General features: G+C 38.7%; 1 protein-coding gene across 1 annotated transcript in view; it reads right to left on the reverse strand.

The window, feature by feature from the left end:
* The window catches only part of Adgrv1 (adhesion G protein-coupled receptor V1), a 447493-nt gene that overhangs the window by 11082 nt on the left and 413874 nt on the right, over window positions 1–22537 (reverse strand). Inside the window, exons 87-88 of the mRNA XM_013015810.1 lie at window positions 4520–4711; window positions 865–1042 (exon numbers count right to left, since the gene is read on the reverse strand). Coding sequence (XP_012871264.1) covers window positions 865–1042; window positions 4520–4711 — 370 coding nt within the window. The remainder of the gene's footprint in view (window positions 1–864; window positions 1043–4519; window positions 4712–22537) is intronic.

Genomic DNA, 22537 nt, shown 5'->3' on the forward strand with positions numbered 1-22537 from the left:
AAAAAAAAAGGAACAAAATTTTTTTTAATGAACTCCCTTCCCTATCATATACTTGTCTAGTATTCTAGCAAGAATCTAGGGCTGAGATATATACATTTAATTGGAATATTCATTTTCCTTTCTTAAAAGGAAATCACTGTAAATTATTTTTAGTTTGCGTTATATGTGTTGCCAAGAAAAAATATCTTTGAGGTTAGCTGGATTTAGGAATAGGTTAAAACAATCAAGAAGTACTAAGGATGACCTATGGCACCTCTATTGTGTTATAGCAAGAGTACAGACTACTACTACTACTACTACTATCACAACACTCTTCTTTTTTTTGGGGGGGGTCTGGTCATGGGGCCTGAACTCTGGGCCTGGGCGCTGTCCCTCAGCTCTTCAGCTCAAGGCTAGCGCTCTACCACTTGAACCACAGCACCACTTCCAGCTTTTTTTTTTTTCTGCTTATGTGGTGCTGAGGAATGGAATCCAGGGCCTCATGCATGCAAAGCAAGCGCTCTACCACTGAGCCACCTTCCCAGCCCCCACAACTCTTTTCTTCCCCCTCCTCCTCTTCCCCCTCCTCCTTCCCCTCATCCTCTTCCCCCCCTCCTCTTCCTTTTGTACCAGGCTGTGAACTCAAAATCTTGAACTTGCTTGACTTGCTTGTTCAACTGGCATTCTCCCACTTGACTCATACTTTCTGCTCCAGATTTTGAGGGTTATTTAGAGCTGCAGTCTCATGGAGTTTTCTATTTGGGCTGGCTTCAAATCTTGATTCTCCAGGTCTCAGCCTCCTGAGTCACTAGGATTAAAGACCTGAGCGAACTGTGTCTGGCAAGAGCACCTCCTTCTAACGTAGTTTGTGGATTTCATACATACCAGTTTTTAATGCAAATATCAAGTCATCAAACTCCTGGGATTCTTCATCAGCAATTAGTGACCCCTGGCCATATGCTCCAGAGGAAGGGAACGAGGCACCATTTTGAGGACTTGTCTTCAAGTCAGGGCTGGCCTGACTGGCTTGTTGGAAGGATGCTCTCTCCCAGTCAGGTGGCACCTTTCATGGGGTAAGGGAGAAGAAAACCATGTGGTGAATACATGCGCATTTGTGCTCAAACCTATATCAACAATTCACATTCATGTTTTGCCATTGAGAGCCTATGAAAGAACTATTGAGTATTTTTAATATTATGACATTTGATTTTACAATTTTTTAAAAAAGAAATGATGTCTCTTTCTTGGCCAATCTCATCTGATGATTTTAAACAATAGTTGTATCAGAATTACATGTGGATGTCTATGCTGTCATGAGTGGATAAAGAGAAGAATGTAATCTAATACACGCATTTAAATTTTTCGGAAGATGTGAGCAAGGGAAACAAGAGATGTCAACAGGAGACGCACGCACCTGATCTTTAATCTAAGGTGTTGTAGTTAACATAGCTGGGCAGATGGAAGACCTACTGAATTTTTTTTAAAAAGCAACTTCTTTCAAATGTCCTAAATCCTCCCTTTGATCAGTTAATTGAGAAGATAGTTCTATTCTGAAATGACTAAATGTATTCATGTATTTCGAGGTAAACTACTCCTATCTTTCGCTTCCTTAGCTCCCCCCTAACCATATGGCTTTGTAGAATGTCGTTGACAGTCTCGTTGATGGCTGGATGAAGGCCAAGTCTAAGCAGTGGGGAATGCAGAGCACACTTGAGGCTATACCTTTGGGCAATACCCAAAGAGAGCACGGAAGCAGTAGCTGGGCAGGCGCTGGCTGCCCACAGAGGTAGTTCTAGGATATGCTAGAACTCTATACTAGAACAATCAACTTGAGAACTTTAAAAGTAATCTGGACAGCAGAAAACAAAACCTTAAATAAGAGAAATTTCATGAAGAAGTTAAACTTTTAAGCCATTACTGTTCAATAGTACTTTCTTGAAAGAGAAAACTGCTTTGTATCTGCCTTCTCCAGTCACAGGACACACGTGATTACTCAAACACTTAAAATATGGCCAGCGTGAATGATGAATTGTATCTGTAATGCAATTTAATTTTAGTTTCTTTGAATTTAAACAACCAGCTATAGTTCAAATAACCTTTTATTAGCTGAAGAATACTCCATCGGATGGTTCAAATCTAGATAACTATTCAATTAACAACCATTCAAAATAACCACAAAATTTCTTTTTAGCAGCTTCATTTTTGACAAAAGGATTTGAATATATACCTGTCCTTGCTGGTATGATGGTGAAATAATTCATTTTTAAAGAACCTTTGGGATATTGAAATGACAATAGACTTCAAAACTTTTAAAAGTACCAAAGACATATTTCATTTTTAATTATTCCACTTGAACTTCTTTACCTTACAGCTAAAATTTGTATATTTTGAACAAAATGCCCCATTTTCCTCACCTCCAGTCTGCAGCAACCACTTTTCTATCATTTGTTTAACTATTGCTAATTGATAGTTCTTTACATTTTATTTTTGGACCAATCACTTATATGTATACATGTACATGTGTATAGTATACATATTGTATCTGTATGTTTTATAAATCATAAGTATGTTTATAAATGACATAAGTCATGTATATGAGTATATTATATAGCATGTACATGTAGATTAGATTTATCATGTATACATATTGGTATAACTTGATTTTTGAATTTTATATACTGTCATGCAGAACAAAAAATGGTTTTGGAAATGTAGTATACTATTTGTTAGGGTTTTTTGTTGTTGTTGTTTTTGTTTTTGTCAGTCATGGAGCTTGAACTCTGGGCCTGGGTGCTGTCCCTGCGCTCTTCAGCTCAAGGGAAGTGCTCTACCTCTTGAGCCACAGGCCACTTCCAGTTTTCTAGTAGTTTATTGGAGATCAGAGTCTCACCGATTTTTCTGCCCAGGCTGGCTTTGAACCATGATCCTCAGTTCTCAGCCACTTGAGTAGCTCGGATTACACCAGCACCCAGCTTTGTTAGGTTTTTAAAGAGAGACTGAGTAAGAAGTACACCACGCACATGGTATTCAGGTATGGGGTAGGTTTATTCATCCTTATGGCTGGCAGCAGGCCACGTTGGCACTCTACAAGGTTGGGAGAGACCTGGGAAAGATGACGTCTGGCCCTGGGCTAGGCCTTATCTAGGGTGGGGGGGTGGGGAAGGGGAAGGTGTGGCCACATTGAATCCAGATGTGACCTCAGCAGATGCAGATATGACTTCTTCCAGGTGTGCCAGTTGCCTAGGTAACGCTCGCACTGGGCGGAGACTTTGCTGCGAAGAGGGTGGAGTCGGCTCGCCATCCAGGAGCAGACTTACACTATTTATCCATTTATGTAATCTATCTTTCTACCTATCTATCAAAAAAAATTCCTATTCAGACACATGTACCTGACTGCCTGTCATTCTTTTTTAGGATAAAAACAGTTTCAACTGGTTCTTTATTACTGAAAGGGCAACATGGCCCCACAGGGAATGATAATTAAGCTCATCTTGAACCCTGCAGAACTGCCTCTGGCCAGCTGTGTTCAGGTATGTTTTTAAATCTAACAGTGGCCCCATGCTACTGACAAGATAGCAACAGTGTGATTCAGAGAGGAAATAACTGGTGTGGACAGAATTCAGATAACACTGGTAGGTAGATTTTACAGAGGAAATCCTGGCTTGACTTTCCAGGAGTGTGGCTAAAGCACTCTTATGAGTATCAGCTGATTTTCTTTTTTTACTGATTGTTGAGACTGAAGCAGTATGATGGGAGGGAAAGAAAGAGACGAAACTATTTGGGAGACTGAGTATTTTTTTTTCTTTTATTTGCTACCTAGAGTTTTAACTCAGGGCCTGTGATTACTAGGTAGGTGATCTGCCTCAGACCACACCCACAGCCCAGGAAGAAGATAGTCTTTTTTTTTTTTTAACTGAGAAACTGCTTTTAATTTTGTCTAATAAACTATAATGGGTTTAATTTTATTAATTAACATTTCAAGAAGATAATCTTTTAAAACTATTTTTAGACTCAGTCACTGTCATGTCAAATTAGAAACATTTTCAAGAAAATGACAAATTTTGTTCTACCTGACTTCTTAACACAAACTGTTATCAGGCTAGCTCACACGGTTGGGAAGAAAAGAAATTAGGCAACAGGTGTGTGATAACAGTAAGAAGAGGTCTTAAGCAACTAGTATTGGGCATTATTCATCTTTTTTTTTTTCTCTTTTTCTTTCTGTTTGCCAGTAGCAGCAATTGAATTCAGGGTTTCTTTTCAAGCTTGCTGAGCTTGCTTAGCTGGCACTCTACCAGATAGACAATGCCTCCTTGCCCAGACTCTTGCTGGTTATTTTGGAGATACATTTTCACAGACTGTTTTTTTCCCTTTGGAGGCGGGGGGGGGGGTGCTGAGCTAGCTTGGAACCTTTATTCTGTGAATCTTAGCCTCTTAAGTAGGTAGGATTACAGGTGTAAGCTCATCTTGTACTTTTGTAAGTGGCAATAGAGGTCAAGCAGACAGAGAGAGAGAAAGAGAGAGAGAGAGAGAATGAACACACCTCTTCCATAGCACTGATGAGATTCTGCGTGGACTTGTTGATTTCTTCCCCAGTGGGAGGCATTCCACTGCCAGGGGTGAAGAAGGCTGTGCTGGGTCCCGGGTGACCATTCATTTCCACGGTGTAGCTGGCCTTCACAGGGCAGCACATTTGGTTGTGTAAAATAAAATAAACCACAAAGACATAAAGTCCCTGCAACAAAGAAAATAAAACAAAACAAAAGTATTAGTGGGTGCAAGACAATCCTGCCAGCACATCTGAAAAATAAACTGAGCAAGTCTTCTCTAAGTACTTTCCAAAGCCTAGGGAAACGTGTGAATTACAGAACATGTTAGCAATCCAGCTTGATCCATGGCTAATTCCATATACTACAAAAAATGTTGGTCAATTTCATTCAGAAGATTGACTGCTAATGGATTAACCATCACCACCCCCAACCTTGGTCAAAATATAAGTAACTCTGAATTTAGATGTACTAAGCATATTCACGGAAGCACAGTTGTAATAGGATAGCTAAGACCAAACCTCTTGTCCTCCTCAAAACAAACAAAACCTCTACCTTCTAAAATTTGTTCTTGGCAAAGTGGGACCATTCAAGTTGTATTCACAATGCAGACACTTAGAAGAGCAGCATTAAACAGATTTCCTGATTTCTTTCCTATATCTCCCTGATTTACTTTATTTGGAAATAGAATAGCTAGGTAGGGACTCAAAGGAGTTCTATGGATTGCTTAATATTCAGCATGTCATGTTCTATAAATGTTACATAAGAAGCATAAAACTATCTTGTGCATTCTTTCAGAGCTATGGCCCTTTAAATTCTTTTGCAACATAGTCAAACTCTTGATACTTACTCTGCTGCCGTCATAGATAGCGCAACACAAATTTTGTGTTTGTGTTCTAGACTTTCCCTGCATTGGCTCTCCTTCATGACTTTTACAAGGGATCTACTGTGTCCTTGCAATGGTGTTTCGCTAAAGCTTGCTAACTGTGACCTTTACACTCTGCCAGTCCAATACATTCAGTTCTGCCTTTTGTATCTATTCAATCTGGCTTTTCACATTTGGATGCACATAAGAATCTTCTTTGTTACAAAAAAAGTATTAAATTAATCCACAAAAAGAAATAAAACTGAGATGCTCAACCCACAAAAGAATAAAAGCAATTAGCGTCATCTTTTCCAGGAAACTTGACTATCCTCATTTGAACTGTGATGTAGTTCCTCACATTCCTAGAAAGAAGAATAGAAGCAATATCTGAAACTTATCTATAGGTATAAGAGTAAACAGCCTATTAGAAAATACTGATAGCCTAAGAATTATGAATAACTCTAATATAAAATGAAATGAGAGGACCATCAACAGGGTTATGTACATGAGCATTTGATGTCTGGCCATTTCTAGAATATTGTGATCATATAAGCTTTACTCCTCTGCCTACTGGGATGGTCCCTTCTCAGACTTCATGGTTTAAAATTATGTTTAAAAATCAGGAGTATGTATGCTAAAATCTTTCTAAAGTAATTGCTTGTAACAGCCATAAAGATGTAAATAAACCTTTATTTCTCTTTGAATTAGGGCTACTTATTCTTTTAGAGACAACATTAATATTTTAAGTTCTGTAGACTCAGTGAGCTCATCTCATTTGTGAATGATACTGTGACTATTACCAGAAACTATCTTCCTGAAAAGATACACATCCAAAACTTTTCCTGTCCAACTAACTTTTCACATAGCTATGACCTAATTATACTGGCCCCAGCAATAGACAAAACAGGGGAAAAAAATCAAACTGTCAACTTAAAAACTGTCCAAATGTCAGTGATTTACTTCAACATTTTTCTAAGCATTGTGAAGTGATAAGGCAAAAGTTGGATCAAAAAGCAAAAGCTATGCTTTAAACCCCATCTCTAAGGACTCATTTGTTCAAACTGCACATTCTCTCTCATTTGTTTTTAGATCCAGCCTTTTGTGCTTGGGGACAGGAACTGCTTGCTGAAAATAACTTGCTTGTGAAAATGGGATGGGTTTTTCTTTCTTTTCTTTTTCCTTTTTTCTTTTTTCTGTTGAAAGCCTAGCAATATACTGTAAATATTTTGAAACTTTTAGATGTGCCTCAGGAAATGCAAACACAGTTAAAATGAAAAGGAAAGAATGTTTAAATGCAGATTAGATGACTTTTGCCTGTGTCCTGACCAAGCTGGGCAAATATAGAAAAAGGACCTTTCATTATCCAAAGTACTCAGCTGTGGAGGTTTCTGACCTCAGAGTCAAAACAAGTTTCCATTGCCAACTCTGCATATAAAATCTCAGGCTCTATGCTGATGTGGACAGAAGTATGTGGTAGGGAGCAGAGGTCAGTGTATGTGTGTGTGTATATACTGGTACTGGGTCTTGAAGCTTGAACTCACGGTCTGAATACTGTCCCTTAGCATTTGCTTAAAACTATGCTCTAACATTTGCACCACTGATTTGTTTGTGGGTTTTTGCTAACTAATTGGAGATTAAAGTCTCATAGACTTTCTTGCCTGGGCTGGCTTTGAACCATGATCCTCAGATCACAGCCACCAGAATCTAGTAGAGTTTTATAAGTGGAGTCTAGATTCTCACTAAATGGATGGAATATTAGGTTCCTACTCTCAAATGGCTAACAAATATAATACTATCCTACTAAATAAAGGGTAGCTGTTTGCACATCCATCTGGACTTCTATCTTTTACCAAGTACAGGCTCACAGGGAAGACTTCTTTCTATGCATCCCTGTTATTATTTTATTGTTCCTTCTACTCCAACCCTGAAAAATGTTTTTCAAAGTCTTTATGCAAATTATAGCTCAATTGACCATACCACTATGATTCAAGCTATTCTTAAAAATTCAGACACTGAAACTTATTAGCAAACACTCAGTGAGATACAAATAAAGCCACAGTAGTCCAAATAATCATAAGTGTTTTTAATCAGGGGTTAGTGTCTCATGCCTGCAGTCTTTGCTACTGAGGAGGCTGAAATCCGAGGATCATGTTTAAAGCCATCTGAGGCACACAAGTCTGAGAAACTTTTATCTCTAATTCACAGCCAGAAAGCACAAACTGGAGGTATCATTCAAGTGGTAAAGCAACAGCCCTGAGTGGCAAAAGCTGACAATGTGAGGCCCTGAGTTATATCCCCAGTGTTTCTGAGTTATATCCCCAGTGTGTCTGTTCTCTCTCTCTCTCTCTCTCTCTCTCTCACACACACACACACACACTAAATAAATACATACATACATAAATAATAAATAAAATGTTCCACACACTATTAAGGAGCAAAATAAACAGATTTTAGCTATTATCTCAATAATTTCTATCAGTTACATATTATCATTTTGTAAATTAAGTAAGAAGTGATTGCTGAGGAGAGGTGGATTAACTCAGCTTGCAGAGTTTCTTCTGATATACCTATACATATATATATATATATATATTTTTTTTTTTTTACAAGTTTTTCAAGGCTTAGTGGCTCCTAAGTGAGGGTTGCCTCAGGTTTCAGATGAGTTCTCTAAATCACTGTGAACCTGATATTTTACTTCCTTCAGAGAGGATGCAGGATAAGGCTCTCAGAAGAATGGAAGGGCCATAGTAGGGTTTTTTTAGCTTACAAATATAAACTTGGAATGGGGGTGTGTGTGGAGAGAAACTTCCATGAAACTCTGAACTTCTAGACAGAAAGAAACCATATCCAGTTTCCTGTTTCATTTTTCGCTTTCATTCATAGTATGATCTCTGGTATTGAGGTAAGCTTAAGAAATACTTGCTAAATAAAAGATTAGGGTTTTAGAATGCCACCAATGGGAGGATAGGAAGGCGGGGGAGAGAGACAGGGTCTGAAGCACGTTTTGGTTTTGGTCCTCTATCTTTTCCGTAGCAACAGCTTGGTAGGCAGAGTTGTTCAACAGCTCTTTTCTTTCCATTCCATCTTCTAGCTTCACATGTGGCATGTGCTAAGACTCTTCATGGGAGAAAGAAGCCTCCACTCAGGCTCCTCTGGTTGGTGTCTCTTTGTGCTGAGCCCTCAGGTGACCTCCTGGTTATCCAGGCTCCAGCAGGGGCTGAGATTACAGGCTGCTATTGCTCCTTCCTATGACATCTTACAGGGATTTCTGCTTTTGTTCACTCCTTGGCAGAAACCCATGGGGAATCTCTGTGATCCTTTGTTCCTGGCTTCTGACCTGCTACTGTTTTGCATCACCAGTGACTTAGCAGTAAAGAAGATAGATTTGATGTCAATCACAGGATTGAGGCAAATTCAGGAGTTCCTGTGCTTGGATATATATGTTAGGTGTGGAAAGAGTAAGAATTTCATCTTCAATGTCTTCATTTTTAAAACTATTCCTGGATTTTACATGTAAACTTTATTAGCTTTATTTTGTTATATTTTTGGTGCCAGAACTGGGGCTTGACCTCAGGACCTTGTGTTGTTGCTTGGCTTTTCTACTAAAGAGTTGTGCTCACCACATGAACCACACCTTCATTTCTGCCTTTTTGGTAGTTAGTTGAAGATAAGAGACTTACAGGCTGCTTTGCTCAGTCTGGATTCAAACAGTGATACTCAGATCTTAGCCTACTAAGTAGCTAGAATTACAGGTGAGAGCCATCAGTGCCCAGCCAGAATGTTTATTCATGAAAGAATCCACAATCTATCTGATTTGTGGTCTAAATTACAGAGAAAGGAAACAAATGAGTTCATCTTGAGAACTGTTGGTTCATCAGTAAAATTGCAATACTTAGAAATCAAAAACATGCTTGAAAGGTATTTAGGTGGATAAAAAATAGTCCTGCTGTAATTTCTTACTAATTTAAGGGACACTATTCAAGTTAGTACAGTGAAAATGAAGTGTCTGGGTTTTTTTTCCCCAGATAATCCTATGACTTAAATATCTGGTAGCATCAGGCATTTACCTTTTAGTCATTTGCAAGGTTGTTGCTTTACCATTTGAGCATGCTTCCAGCCCCCTTTTCATTATTTTCAAGATAGAGTCTTATTTTATGCCTGGGCTGGCTGGCTTGCAATCCTCCTCCTTATGTTTTCCATGTCATTGGGAATGACAGAAATGCATCACTGTTTCCAGCCATTGTACTTCCCTCTAGTTTGTATAAGAGGTCTGCAGTACCACACCCTGTCATTGGTTGAGATAGAGTCTTATAAACTTAAACTTCTTTCTGTTCAGGCCATTTCAAAACACTATTCACCATCTCCAGTTCCCAAGTAGCTAGTATTACAAGCTTGAGTCATAAGCTAGTCCTTCCTTCTCCTCCCCTTCCTCCTCTCCTGTTATTCCTTTTCCTCCTATCCCAAATACCAAGTGTATAAATTGTATAGTCTTTCCTTTTATAAAACCAATGTTTCTATCGGTAATTTAGGAGTATATTTCTCTGTGTGTCATTTAAGGGCATGAGAAAATCTAGACAGTTCTCATTGCTGAAAATATTCATGAATCAAAACAAAATTATTAGGTTGTGCTATAGTAATCTCATCTCCCAGTGACATAATCTCTTTTCTTCACCCTTCCCTTTCAAGCCTTGTTTACAGTGCACCCTTCAGTTCCTCCACATTCCTGTGAAGTTTCCAGACTTGGAGCTCTAATCAGTCATGACGCTACTTATTAGGAGCCAGACGTCGACAAGAGAAAAGAAACTGCAAATCAAGTTTTCTGAACCAGAACACCAGGACACAAACCCTGAGGCCATGAACCCTGTTTTGAGAGTTTCTAAATTATAAAGCTTTTTTTCCAAGTGTAAGTGAAAGTGGGAATGGGAAAGACTGAAAGTAGCCAAGCAGCACTGAGGTGGGACTAAAGAATGTAGAAAGGTTTGGAATTTAAGACTATTTTTAAGGTCTTCATTATACAACAGGAGAAAAGAATGAAATTGGAGTGAGTTTCAAATTGGAATGAGAAGAACATGTTTTATTTAAACATTAGAACATATCATCTATGCACGTGGGAAATACCATGGTGCCAGCCTATTGAACAATTAGCAAACAATTAAAAAGAATGTCAGGCTTATAAAACAGTGCTGTCATGGAGGGTTTCTAGTGGGGAAAAGAGATGAATGGAGGGGATGAAGGAAGATGAATATATTCAAGATAATTATGTGCAGATGTGAAGATGGAACAGTTAAGCTTCAGATTGGTTAGGAAAGAAGAAAGGAAGGAATGAGGGAGCATGACAGAAAGGGTGAGTTTATCAAGGTACATTGTATGGTGCATGATGAAACCCCCTTGGATACCTAACTGATGTTAATAAAATATTATAAGATGCTAAATTGTCAGTGGTTATTTAATGTTCTGTTATTTATTTGTCGGTCGTGGGGTCTGAACTCTGGGCCTGGCTGCTGGCCCTCAGCTCTTCAGCTCAAGGCTAGCACTCTACCACCTGAGCCACAGCGCCACTTCCAGCTTTTTCTGCTTATTGGTGCTGAGGAATTGAACCCAGGGCCTCATGCATGCAAGGCAAGCGCTCTACCACTGAGCCACCTTCCCAGACCTAAATTTTGTTTTAAGTACCTATTCATTAACCCTTATTGATTATGCAGATTAATGGATTTCACTTAGATCTTCCCAAACATGCATATTCTGTCCACTAATCATGTCCACTCTCCCTTCTGCCTACCCCTGCTTCCTCTACTCTCTTCCCAAACTTTGTTAGTTCCTAGAAATACATTAAACATGTTTTTTTGTTTTATTTTTTTAAACATGTTTTTTAGTAGAAGTCTTTATGTTGCCTTTTTGAAAGCAAGGACTTAAAAAATGGTATCCTCATATTGTACTTCATCATTCTGTGGAGGGAGATTAATTGTTTGGACAGTGATAGGCACCAAAGAATAAGGTTTTAGCAGGGCCCCAGTGGGTCACACCTGTAATCCTAGCTACTCAGTAGTCTGAGATCTGAGGATCATGGTTCAAAGCCAGCCTAGGCAGAAAAGTCCCCGTGAGACTCTTATCTCCAATTAACCACTCAATAACTGGAAGTAGCATTGTGGCTCAAGTGGTAGAGAGTTAGCCTTTATTACAAAGAGGTTCAGGGACAGTGCCCAAACCCTGAATCTGAGCCCCACAACTGACAAAAAAATAAAAAATAAAGTCTTAATGATAATGGCATAATGGGAAAACTAGAGACTCAGCCTAGTGTCAACAGAAATAAGAGAAGGCAAGAGATCATTTTGCAGTGGCAGCTAAGTTAAATTTCTTACAAGCTTGAAGTGGAAATATGTGAGATATTTTAAGTACCAGATCGCAGATGACCAGAGGCAAGGTTAGAGATCTAAGGGCAGGAAACAGCTGTGTGGTGGTGAGGGCTCAAGTTCAAGCCATATAGGTGTAGGACTTTGTTTTTATACTCTAGAAAGAAAAAAATATATAAATGTTCAGAGTTGACCAGTGTCTGTGAAGGAACAATTAGCTGGTCCAGAAAGTCAGATTAAAGTCAATCATGGCTGTATCAGGGAAGCCAAGAGAAAATTCTCCCACAGGCTAAAGTGGCCTGCATTGCCAAAAGCAGACTACAAGGAGAAAAAGAACGGAGTTCCTTCATCTCAAACAACTGATGGCTTTGGGGACAACGCAATGAAAACAGCAGGTTGAGCATAGAGGGAAATAGGAAAAATACAGACAGCAGTGCTAAGAAGAAGGAATCCTAATGGTAGGAAAATGATCAATCTCATGATATGAGATCAGTTAGTGTAATGACTGTTTCCTGGTGTGATGTATCCTAGTGTGATGACACACTGGAAGAGTTTTAGTCTTTCCTACCCCCTCACTTCAGAGCAAAAGACTATATGTTAGAGTTCAATTTCTTTCAACTGCAGACTGAATCTGCTGTTCCTTCTGAAGGGAATCACTGAATGCACATTGCACATCTCATGCCCTTGTTAATGTAACTTCCTGCGTGTTTTGCATCTTAGTGGATACCAACGTCCCTTTGGGAAATGCCCAATTTTGTTTTGTCTCACTTATTCTTGTCCCACAGGTTGCTGAATGCATTCAGTCAACTAAGGATATTATAAACAGGATATATTTCCAAGCACTAGTAGCTTATATCTCTAATGCTAGCTACTTGAGGCTGAGATCTGAAGACAGCAGTTAAAAGCTGACCTGGGAAGGAAAGTCCATGAGACTCTTATTTCCAATGAACCATCCAAAAGCCAGAGTAGAGCTTCTGGAGTGCTAGTTGAGGAACAGTGCCCAAGCCCTGAGTTCTAGCCCCAGGGCTGGCAAGAAAAAAGAAAGAAAAGAAAGGAAAAGGAAGGAAAGGAAAGAAAAGGCAGGAAGGAAGGAAGGAAGGAAGGAAGGAAGGGAAAAAACAAACCAGAATATATATTGCCTAGATATTTTGTAATGATTTTATAGCCTTTTTTTGATTTATTAGAAACATATTATTTAATATCTTTTTGTTGCAATTTCCTTCCTTCCTTCCTTTTTCTCTCTTTCTTTCTTTCCTACTTTCTTTCCTTTCTTTTCCTTTTTTTTTGGAGACAGAAATTCATTTTCCTCTCATCTTCCCTAATGCTAGAATTATAAGCATTCACTAACACATCTCACTTTTTGCAAGTATCTTTTCTTGTATTACTGGGAATTGAATTCAGGGCCTGCCAATTGCTAGATAAGTGCTATATTGAGATTTTCTCCCAGTCTCTCTCTCTCTCTCTCTCTCTCTCTCTCCCTCCCTCTCCTTCCTTCCTTCCTTCCTTCTTTCTTTTTTCCTCCCTTCCTTCCCCTCTCTCCCTCTCTCCCTCTTCTTCCTTCCTTCCTTCCTTCCTTCCTTCCTTCCTTTCTTCCTTCCTTCCTTCCTTCCTTCCTTCCTTCCTTTTTTTGGTAATAAGGATAGACATTGGGGTCCTGAGCACTGCCCCTGAGCATATTTGCTGAAGACTAGCACTTTATAAGCCACAGTGCTACTTCCATTTCTGGTGGTTAATTGGAGAGTAGAGTCTCAAGGACTTTCCTACCTAGCTGGCTTTGAACTGTGATCCTAAGATCTCAGCCCTCTGAGCACCTGGGATTATAGATATGAATCACCAGCACCTAGCCCTGTCCCTTTTCTTTTAGTTTGATTTTCAGATAGGATCTAGAGTTATCTGTGCCCACCCTGACCTCAAACAGTGGTGTTCCTGTATCCATTTCCAAGAACTGACACATACATCTGCTGTTACCATAGCAGGCCCTGTTGCAATTTTCTTATCACTGAAGCAAGGATGATCAGATTTCTCTGGTGAATAACTGATTTACTAGTAACATTCTAAAACTATATGGATACTTTAACTTATAGATACAATTTGCAAGCATACTAAGTTCATATTTATTGCAGAAAAGGACTAAAGAAAATACTAACAAAACAATTCTATCCTAAATCTTAATATTCAGAAATAACCTCTTGATCTTTGATATTAGCTTTAAAGAAATTACAACTTCCAGAGAAGTTTCTTCTTCCCAATCCATTAATTATGTAAGGACATGTTTCCATATGTAAGCATTTTGTTTAGAATTAAAGGGGAAGGTTGGATTCCTAGTTGGGAAATCACGAGGATAACCTTAAGACATTAGTTTGCTTGTGACCACCCTGGTGTATTGGGATTCTCCGTTTAGCCTGTTGATTCAGCCTCTTAACTGACATTGACCCTTTTCACAAAACTGGCAATGACAGTGAAGTACACGGCAAACTAGCAGTTGCTCACCAAAGGCCCGGTGTTGTAGAAACTCTTATCTGACCCAAGAAAGCTATTCATTTCATTCTCACAAAAATTCAAGTTTTAGCCAGTTTTCTCTTACATGAGATTGGCCTGCAACGTAAATTCTCTCCTGTCTTGAATTCATATATTGGGTTATTGCATAATAGCTGAGTATCCACTTGTATGCACTGAAGGTTCTATGTATATCAGTAGTGACCAGATCAGACTCATTCCTGACCTCAGTGCATCTCTTTGCTAACAAGATCTCCTGCCCCCAAATCTCAGATCATTGCCTGAACAGGAAATCAGTACAGAAAGATTGGTCCAGTGAAGGCCTCACCTTAATTTAGTAATGTGCTTCCAAATTCTCAATTCTTCTTCAACAAAATAACATTGTATGTTATCCTTTAAACCTTTTGGAATGTTAACTACATGGTAAAGTCTGAAACTGATCAAATGAGATAAAAGAATTGGTATCTGTTGAAGAGCTTACATTAGAATTACAAAGATGAGGTGTATAAACACCATGAGGTCACATGGCCTGAGTGACCACTTGAGGTGGCCCACACTTCTGAATTTCTTCCTCAACCAACTTTGTGTAGTCTAGATGAGTGCCACTTGTGGGTCTCTAACACTGCTCTAGTAGTGACAGTCAGAGAAAAGATTTAATATCATATTTCTTTTTGATAGCTTTCCCCACATTTGTTTTTATTTTTTTGGGGGGGGTCTAGTCATGGGCCTGAACTCTGGGCCTGGGTGCTGTCCCTCAGCTCTTCAGCTCAAGGCTAGCGCTCTACCACTTGAGCCACAGCGCCACTTCGGCTTTTTTTTTTTCTGCTTAGGTGGTGCTAAGGAATCGAACCCAGGGACTCAGGCATGCAAGGCAAGCGCTCTACCACTGAGCCACCTTCCCAGCCCCACATTTCTTTATTTTACAAATTATAGTGCTAATAGATGGTTAAATTCTCGTAGTATTTCTTTTACTATGGCTTAAATTTAATCACATTCCTTTAAAAATGGTATATACAATAGAGCATTTCTCTCCCTTACACTGAAGTGAACATTAAAATTGGCAGATCGGGCATTATGCTGCTATATAGTTGGAGTTCAAGGGCATTCTTATCTTCTATTCTTTAAGGAACCATAGTCATCTTTTTTTTTTTTTTTTGGTGCTGGTCCTGGGACTTGAACTCAGGGCTTGGGTACTGTCCCCAAACATTTTTTGGTCAATGCTAGTGCTCTACCACTTGAACCATAACTTAACTCTGGACGTTTTGGTAGTTAGAGAAGAGTTTCATAAAATTCCTTGCCCCAGCTGTTTTTAAACCACAATCTTCAGATTTCAGCTTCTGGCATCCAGATTTCATTATTTAAAAAAAAATTTGATTCACTTTATTAGTTGTAGTGAAAAGTATTTCTTTTTTTCTTTTTTAAAAATATATTTTAAAAATATATTTGCAGGCTCATGCCTGCAATCCTAGCTACTCAGGAGGCTGAGATTTGAGGATCATGGTTCAAAGCCAGCCAGGGCAAGAAAGTCCATGCGACTCTTATCTCCAATGAACCACCAGAAAACTGGAAATAGTGCTGTGGATCAAGTGGTTGAGTGCTCAGTTTGAACTGAAGAGCTCAGGGACAGAGCCCAGGCCCAGAGTTCAAGACCCACGATTGACAAAAACAGCAACAACAAATACATATATATGTATATGTATCACATATATAAATATATATATTATTGTTATTGTAGAGGTGACATACAGAAGGGTTGCAGTTATGACAGGCCAATGGCACAATGGATAACATGTCTGACTATGCATCATGAATTCTTCTTATTAGTAACTTAACAAAAATTCTAAATAAGGATCTTAGTCATTTTTTTCTTCACTGAGATTTGTCAATCTCCTATAAAGAGTAGAATTTGAAGTGAGTTATCTTGAGTCTGAACTTCTTCCCTCCAGCTGTCTGGTTGCTATTATATTGAGTTGCATTGTAAAATTAAAAAAAAATCCATACCAATTCCATCAGTGGATTTTTTTTTTTTGTGTGTGTGTGTGTGTGTTTTTGCCGGTCATGGGGCCTGAATTCTGGGCCTGGGCACTGTCCCTCAGCTCTTCAGCTCAAGGCTAGAGCTCTACCACTTGAGCCAGAGTGACACTTCTAGCTTTTTCTGCTTATGTGGTACTGAGGAATCGAACTCAGGGCTTCTTGCATACAAGGCAAGCACTCTACCACTGAGCCACCTTTCCAGCCCCAATCCATCAGTGGATTTTTACTGAGGCCTCAAATAAGGGTATGATATATATTTGTAAACTATAAATGTGCTTTAGAATGATAAAGTGATATTGTTTTCATTGTTTAAATAATTTACACAAAGTTAATCATACCCTTTATGTAATTGAGCTGTTTCTTTGCACATCTCATTCCTAACTGCTGAGGTGAGCCACTGTTTCCAAGAATACAGAAGCAATAGAAGGCCAAAAAGGACCTTCTTGGTAGAACATTTTATGTGGGTAAGAAGCATGGATACCCATGGATAGAGTATTACATGTGATTCTTAACACAATTCTTTAATATCTTGCTTAAGGCATTAACTAGCTGTTTTGTTCATCATAGGGGTTATTCTTTATTAAGTCATTGCATCGAAAGGCAAGGGGTGGGGAGGGAGGTATTGATGTTCATTGGTTTCCCCATCCCTTCAAAGTAGAGGGCACAATTAAAGTAGAGTGCACAATTTTGTAATCTGGCTAATAAATAAATCTCATATGGTTTAGTTCTCATCTGTTATTACTATCTGCCTCAAACTCCACAAGAGAAACATACTGAGCTACCTAGCATTTCCTATTCCTCAATACATCTAAGGAGATTCTGAAGACTTTTGAACTAAGGCTGCATTCATTTCAATGTAAAAAGTTAAATTCAACAATGTATTTATTCTATGAAGGAAATAATCCAGTAAATCAATGAAAAAATTATTTTGCTAGTCTATGAATGTTCAGAATCTGCCAGAACAAGTGTGGAAATTTTACAATAAAACCTCCCTTGTACAACCTCAATTATTTCTTCTTTTTTTTTTTTTTTCAGTTGGTCAATGGGCTTGAACTCTGGGCCTGGGCCCTGTCCCTGAGCTCTTCAGCTCAAACTGAGCACTCAACCACTTGAGCTACAGCGCCACTTCCAGTTTTCTGGTGATTAATTGGAGATAAGAGTCACACTAACTTTCCTGCCCTGGCTGGCTTTGAACAGCGTTCCTCAGAGCTCAGCTTCCTGAGTAGCTAGGATTACAGGCGTGAGCCACCAGTGCCCAACTCCGTTATTTCTTGATATTTTACTGTATTGTTTTATTAGAAATAAGCTAGTCCCTAAAATACAGAGAGAAGAGCTTTATCAGTTTTTTTCCAGTTTTTTTTCTTGTTCAATTGGTAAGTAATTTGGACCATCTTTACTTTCAATTTCTGAGAACTACACCCACTCTAAAATTGGGGAGGCATCAAGGTCTGTCGGGAGATCCTATACTCAGGAGATCTGGATTCCAGGCTCAGCCTGTTACTTCCCAATGCTGAAAATTCAGGTTTCCCAGTTCCTCAGCTGCAAAGGTATCAAAGTGTGGTACAGAATAGATTATATGACAGAAAGAGTCTTATTAGAATTGAAGTTTGATTTACAAAAGTGTTTAAAATTGTAACATTATTGTAGAAGTTATATGTTTTCTTTTCTTGGGCTGTATCACAATGGTAACCCTATAAATTTACTTTCTGAAGACAATGGGTCTATACCCTTGGCCCTTCACAAATCTTGCCAGAAATTAATCCATCATGAATATTTAAATAGTGAATCAGCTATCTGGAAGCTTTTCAAAGTCTGGTTGTTTTGAGGCTGCAAAGTTAAAGAGATCAAGCTTTGATCTATGATATTTATACAGATAAATGTTTCCTCTCAAATATACTAGAGAGAAAAGAAACTACACTGTATTCATTTCTTACTGAAATAAAACAAGGACAGGTAATTTTAGAACTGCACCTTTAACAAAGTGCTTTCTGATTTCACCTGGCTTGTGGTCTGTGTAACAGAGAATTGCAGTGTGTGGGGGGGTGGATTTTAAAGTAGATCTTCCATAATGAAATTCGCTGTCCTTGCTACATACAACAAAATCATTCATGAGAGAAGACAGAGCATGTAAATGTCAACCATGTTTACTTTTCAGAAATAATTCTCGCTCATAAATACAATAGCAAACATTCCAAATCACTTTGATCAGAACAATCTGCATCCATCTCTAAGGTCCAGAGAAAGTTAAAAGTGCTGTACAACGACACTTTGGTCAGTGGTAGAACATGCCTTTGATGGTAGGTGATTGGATATAACACCTACTGATATCTGTGATGTTTGCAGAGTGGCAAGATCATCTAACAGTGCATTTCTCAGGTCAGATCCCCATGGTTAAATGGTATATGACTGGGTATATTTTAAGCCCAGGCTTTTTTGTTTTTAGGTTGGTAACTATTTTCCCTGGCTTCTGGTTTTGATTATAGAAGGCCTGCTTTGTTTGTCTAACATTAAAGAATCCTTGTTTCACTCCCCCACTCACAATCTTCCAGGAACTTAAAGGAAAATGTTTATTTCCCAGTGAATCTTATTCTTTCCTGTTAGCCTAAAACTGAACAATGATAGTGATCCAAGGACTAAGTACTGGGAACACAGGAAAAACCAGTGTGGCTACTACCAGCAAACTACAAAAATAACAAAATGAACCTCCATGTCCTCCTTGGATTTTTCCAGGGGTTTGGGAGTTGGAGGGCGGGAATAGGGGTGGGAAGAGTGATTTGAATTTAGGGTATGTTCCCATGTTGTAAAAGCACAATAGGGCTTTCATTACTCTGACCATCCATTCAACTATTCATCCATTCAGCACTTAGAATAGGCATTGTTAGCCCTTGGAACCCAGAGATTAAACACACAGCATCTGTCTTCATGTGGGAGATAGTTCAGAAAGAGACTGACTAATGCAATTGTTTTATAGTATATGAATGTTGAGATAAAATATATTAAAAAAAACAACCCTAGTTAGAACTCATGGTTGGGGTTTAACAGGAGAAGAGATGACCACTTTGAAAGCGAGGACTTTTTTTTTCCTTTTTTACTAGCTTATATGATTATAGGGGTTACACTGTTACATTTTCACACACATCTGCAGTACATTTCAAGCAATCCTATCTCCCCTAGAAATACAGGACTTCTTAGAGAGCCCAAGAGGAAGGAAAATCCAGGTAGTAGGCAAAGGGAAGGAGAAGGAAATAGGCAAAGATTTACAAGCAAACCAGGCAACATTTTCAGATTTGTTTACTTGGTGTGGCTGGAAATAGGGAGAAGTTAGGGGCAGCAAGAGAAATCAGAGAAGTAAAGTGAGACTATAGTCAGATAAATGGAAGTCAAGTGAAGTGGTCACAGACCTCTGAAGAGGCAAGATTTTAGCATGATGGGGATGCAGAGCCTAAATGGATTTGTGATTTCATGGCATTAAAAAAGTAGGATGTGAGGCATTCATTTAGGAGGAATCAGGCTTTCGAGTTAGGGAGGAAATCACGGATGGAAGGGCCATGTAGTAACATACAGACATCTAACACCCAAGAGAGGGGAATTTAAGGGAAACAGAGGAGTTCTACTTTGTTCTCTGGGAGTGCTCAAGATATATTTGCATATCTGGATTTGGAGGTCTGAAGAAAAGCCTGCACAGGAGATTTGCATTTTAGCAATCATAAATTTGTAGATGGTAGAGTACTTTACATCTCAGATGGAATATTGTGAGAAAAGAAAACTAAATTCCACACAAATGAAAACATGCGTCAAACCAGGATAGAGAAATACAACTTTGCCACATATATAGATCTTAGATATGCTTAAGAGAGGAGTCAAAATGTTGGGAAGTATAAAGGAATGTAGTTTCTGATTGAAGAAGTTAGCATTGTTCTAAGGAAGAGAGCAGTACTTTGGATATTGTACAATAGATCAAGGAATATATATATATATATATATATATATATATATATATTTCTGTCCATCCTCTGGCCAATATCATGCCATCTTCCCTTCTCAACACTGGTAACTAACATGTTCTATTTCTATGAGAGCAAGAAACTTTAATTTCCACAGAAGTGAGGTCATGCAGTACTTATCTTTCTGTGCCTGCCTTATTGAATTTAGCATGATGATCTGTAGTTCCATCTATATGGCTGTAAATGATAGATTCCATTCTTATGTGTTGGCTGAAAAATATTCCACTGTCCCACAAGTGTGGCACCAACCTAATAACACATTTTCTTGATTCATTCATCAGTTACTGGACACTTGTTTCTATTTTTTGGCTACTGTGAATATTGCTGGAAATAACAAGGGAGTGCAAATATTTCTACGTTTTGATTTCATTTGATTATATGGGCAGTAGTGTGATTGCTGAATCAGATGGTAGCTCTGTTTTTAACGGGAGAACCACCATGCTTTTTTCCAAAAAAAAAAGGCTATACCAATAGCATGTGAGGGTTTCCTTTCTCCATGTCCTTTGCAGAAATTGAAAGTGTGTGTGTGTGTGTGTGTGTGTGTGTGTGTGTGTGTCCAGGGGCTTAACTTAGGCCTGGACATTATCCCTAGGCATTTTTCCCCATAAGGATAGTGCTCTTACACTTTTGGCATTGTTGCACTTAATTGGAAATACGAGTCTCATGAATTTTCCTGCTCCAGCTGGCTGATGAATTCTGAAGACCTATAAAGTGGGTATATGTATAGCAAATTCAAGAATCAGGGTGACTTTATTAGGAAAGGTTATTTAGCTGTGAATCAACAGCAGGCTAGTCTGCTGACTTTGAAAGAATCTCAAATTTCTTTTATGAAACAGAAAAAAACAGAAAAACAGAAAAGATTTGAATTGGTTGAGGGTGGGTCCTGCCCAGGCTGGCTTTGAACCTCCATTCTCAGATCTTAGTCTCCTAAGTAGCTAGAACTATTGGTTCTTTGTTCCAATATACTTTGGATATTAACCTGTTGTCAGATGCATAGTTTGCTGATATTTTCTCCTACTATGTAAGGTTATCTCTTTACTTGTTGTTTATTGTCTTTGCTGTGCAGAAGGTTTTTATAGAAAACTATTTAAATAGCTGAGTATATATAATTTCTAGATCTCTTAGATAAGGAAATGCTTTTCTCTAATTTCATTGCTTCCTCCTGATTGTTGACATGTTTATGAATGTTGGATCTTTTGTAAGCAATCTATCGTTTTTCTTCATTTATGGGTAATATATATTAATTGTACAAGGGGTTTCATTGTGGTATCTCTATAGTTGTATATAATGTACTTTGATCAAATTCATCCCCTTTACTATCTTCTTATCCAGGTCCCCCTTAGAAAACAATTTTAAAGGGTTTAATTATTCTGCTTTCATACATGTATATGAAGTATTTCTATGATAATAAATACCACTACCTTCTCCATTTCCCTTTTTTCTTCCCATAGGCTTCTGGCCCAGGGAGTCCCCCCTCCCAATTATACCCCCTACAGAAAGTCTTAAAAACATTTAAACTGTAGAATTCTACAGCTCTGCAAAGTGTTTAAAGATGGTCCAGAGCTCACATCCTTTCCTACACTATTATTATTGTTTTTTTTGTGTGTGTGTCGGTTGTGGGGCCTGAACTTTGGGCCGGGCGCTGTCCCTCAGCTCTTCAGCTCAAGGCTAGCGCTCCACCACTTTGAGCCACATTGCCACTTCCTAATACTGTTTTTTCTTCAGATGCTTCTGCTCGTCTCACTTTTATTTAAAAAGGAAATTCTCTATCACTAACAAAAATACAAAGATGATATCTCTAAGGAATCTCTCCTATTACTCTGCCCTCCTGCTGTGGTATCCTGGCTAAATCATTACTAATGGATAAGTAGCCTTTCACATTTACAGGGTTTCAAATTAACTCTTATTATAGCTAATTGCTATAGTGATTATAGCCATTTCATAAGTATTAAAGCAGAGACTCAAAATAGTTCACTAACTTGATGCAAAAAGCCACACAGCAGGGGCTGGGAAGGTGGCTCAGTGGTAGAGCGCTTGCCTTGCACGCCTGAGGCCCTGGGTTCGATTCCTCAGCACCACATAAGCAAAAAGAAAAAAGCCGGAAGTGGCACTGTGGCTCAAGAGTGGTAGAGCGTTAGCCTTGAGCTGAAGAGCTGAGGGACAGCACCCAGGCCCAGAGTTCAGGCCCCATGACCGGATCTTAAAAAAAAAAAAAAAGCCACACAGCAAAGGGTGGTAGCCAGGACACTGAGTCTAGAGCTTTTG

The sequence above is a fragment of the Dipodomys ordii genome, unplaced genomic scaffold (genome assembly GCF_000151885.1).
Source record: "Dipodomys ordii isolate 6190 unplaced genomic scaffold, Dord_2.0 Scaffold28, whole genome shotgun sequence".
Lineage (NCBI taxonomy): Eukaryota > Metazoa > Chordata > Mammalia > Rodentia > Heteromyidae > Dipodomys > Dipodomys ordii.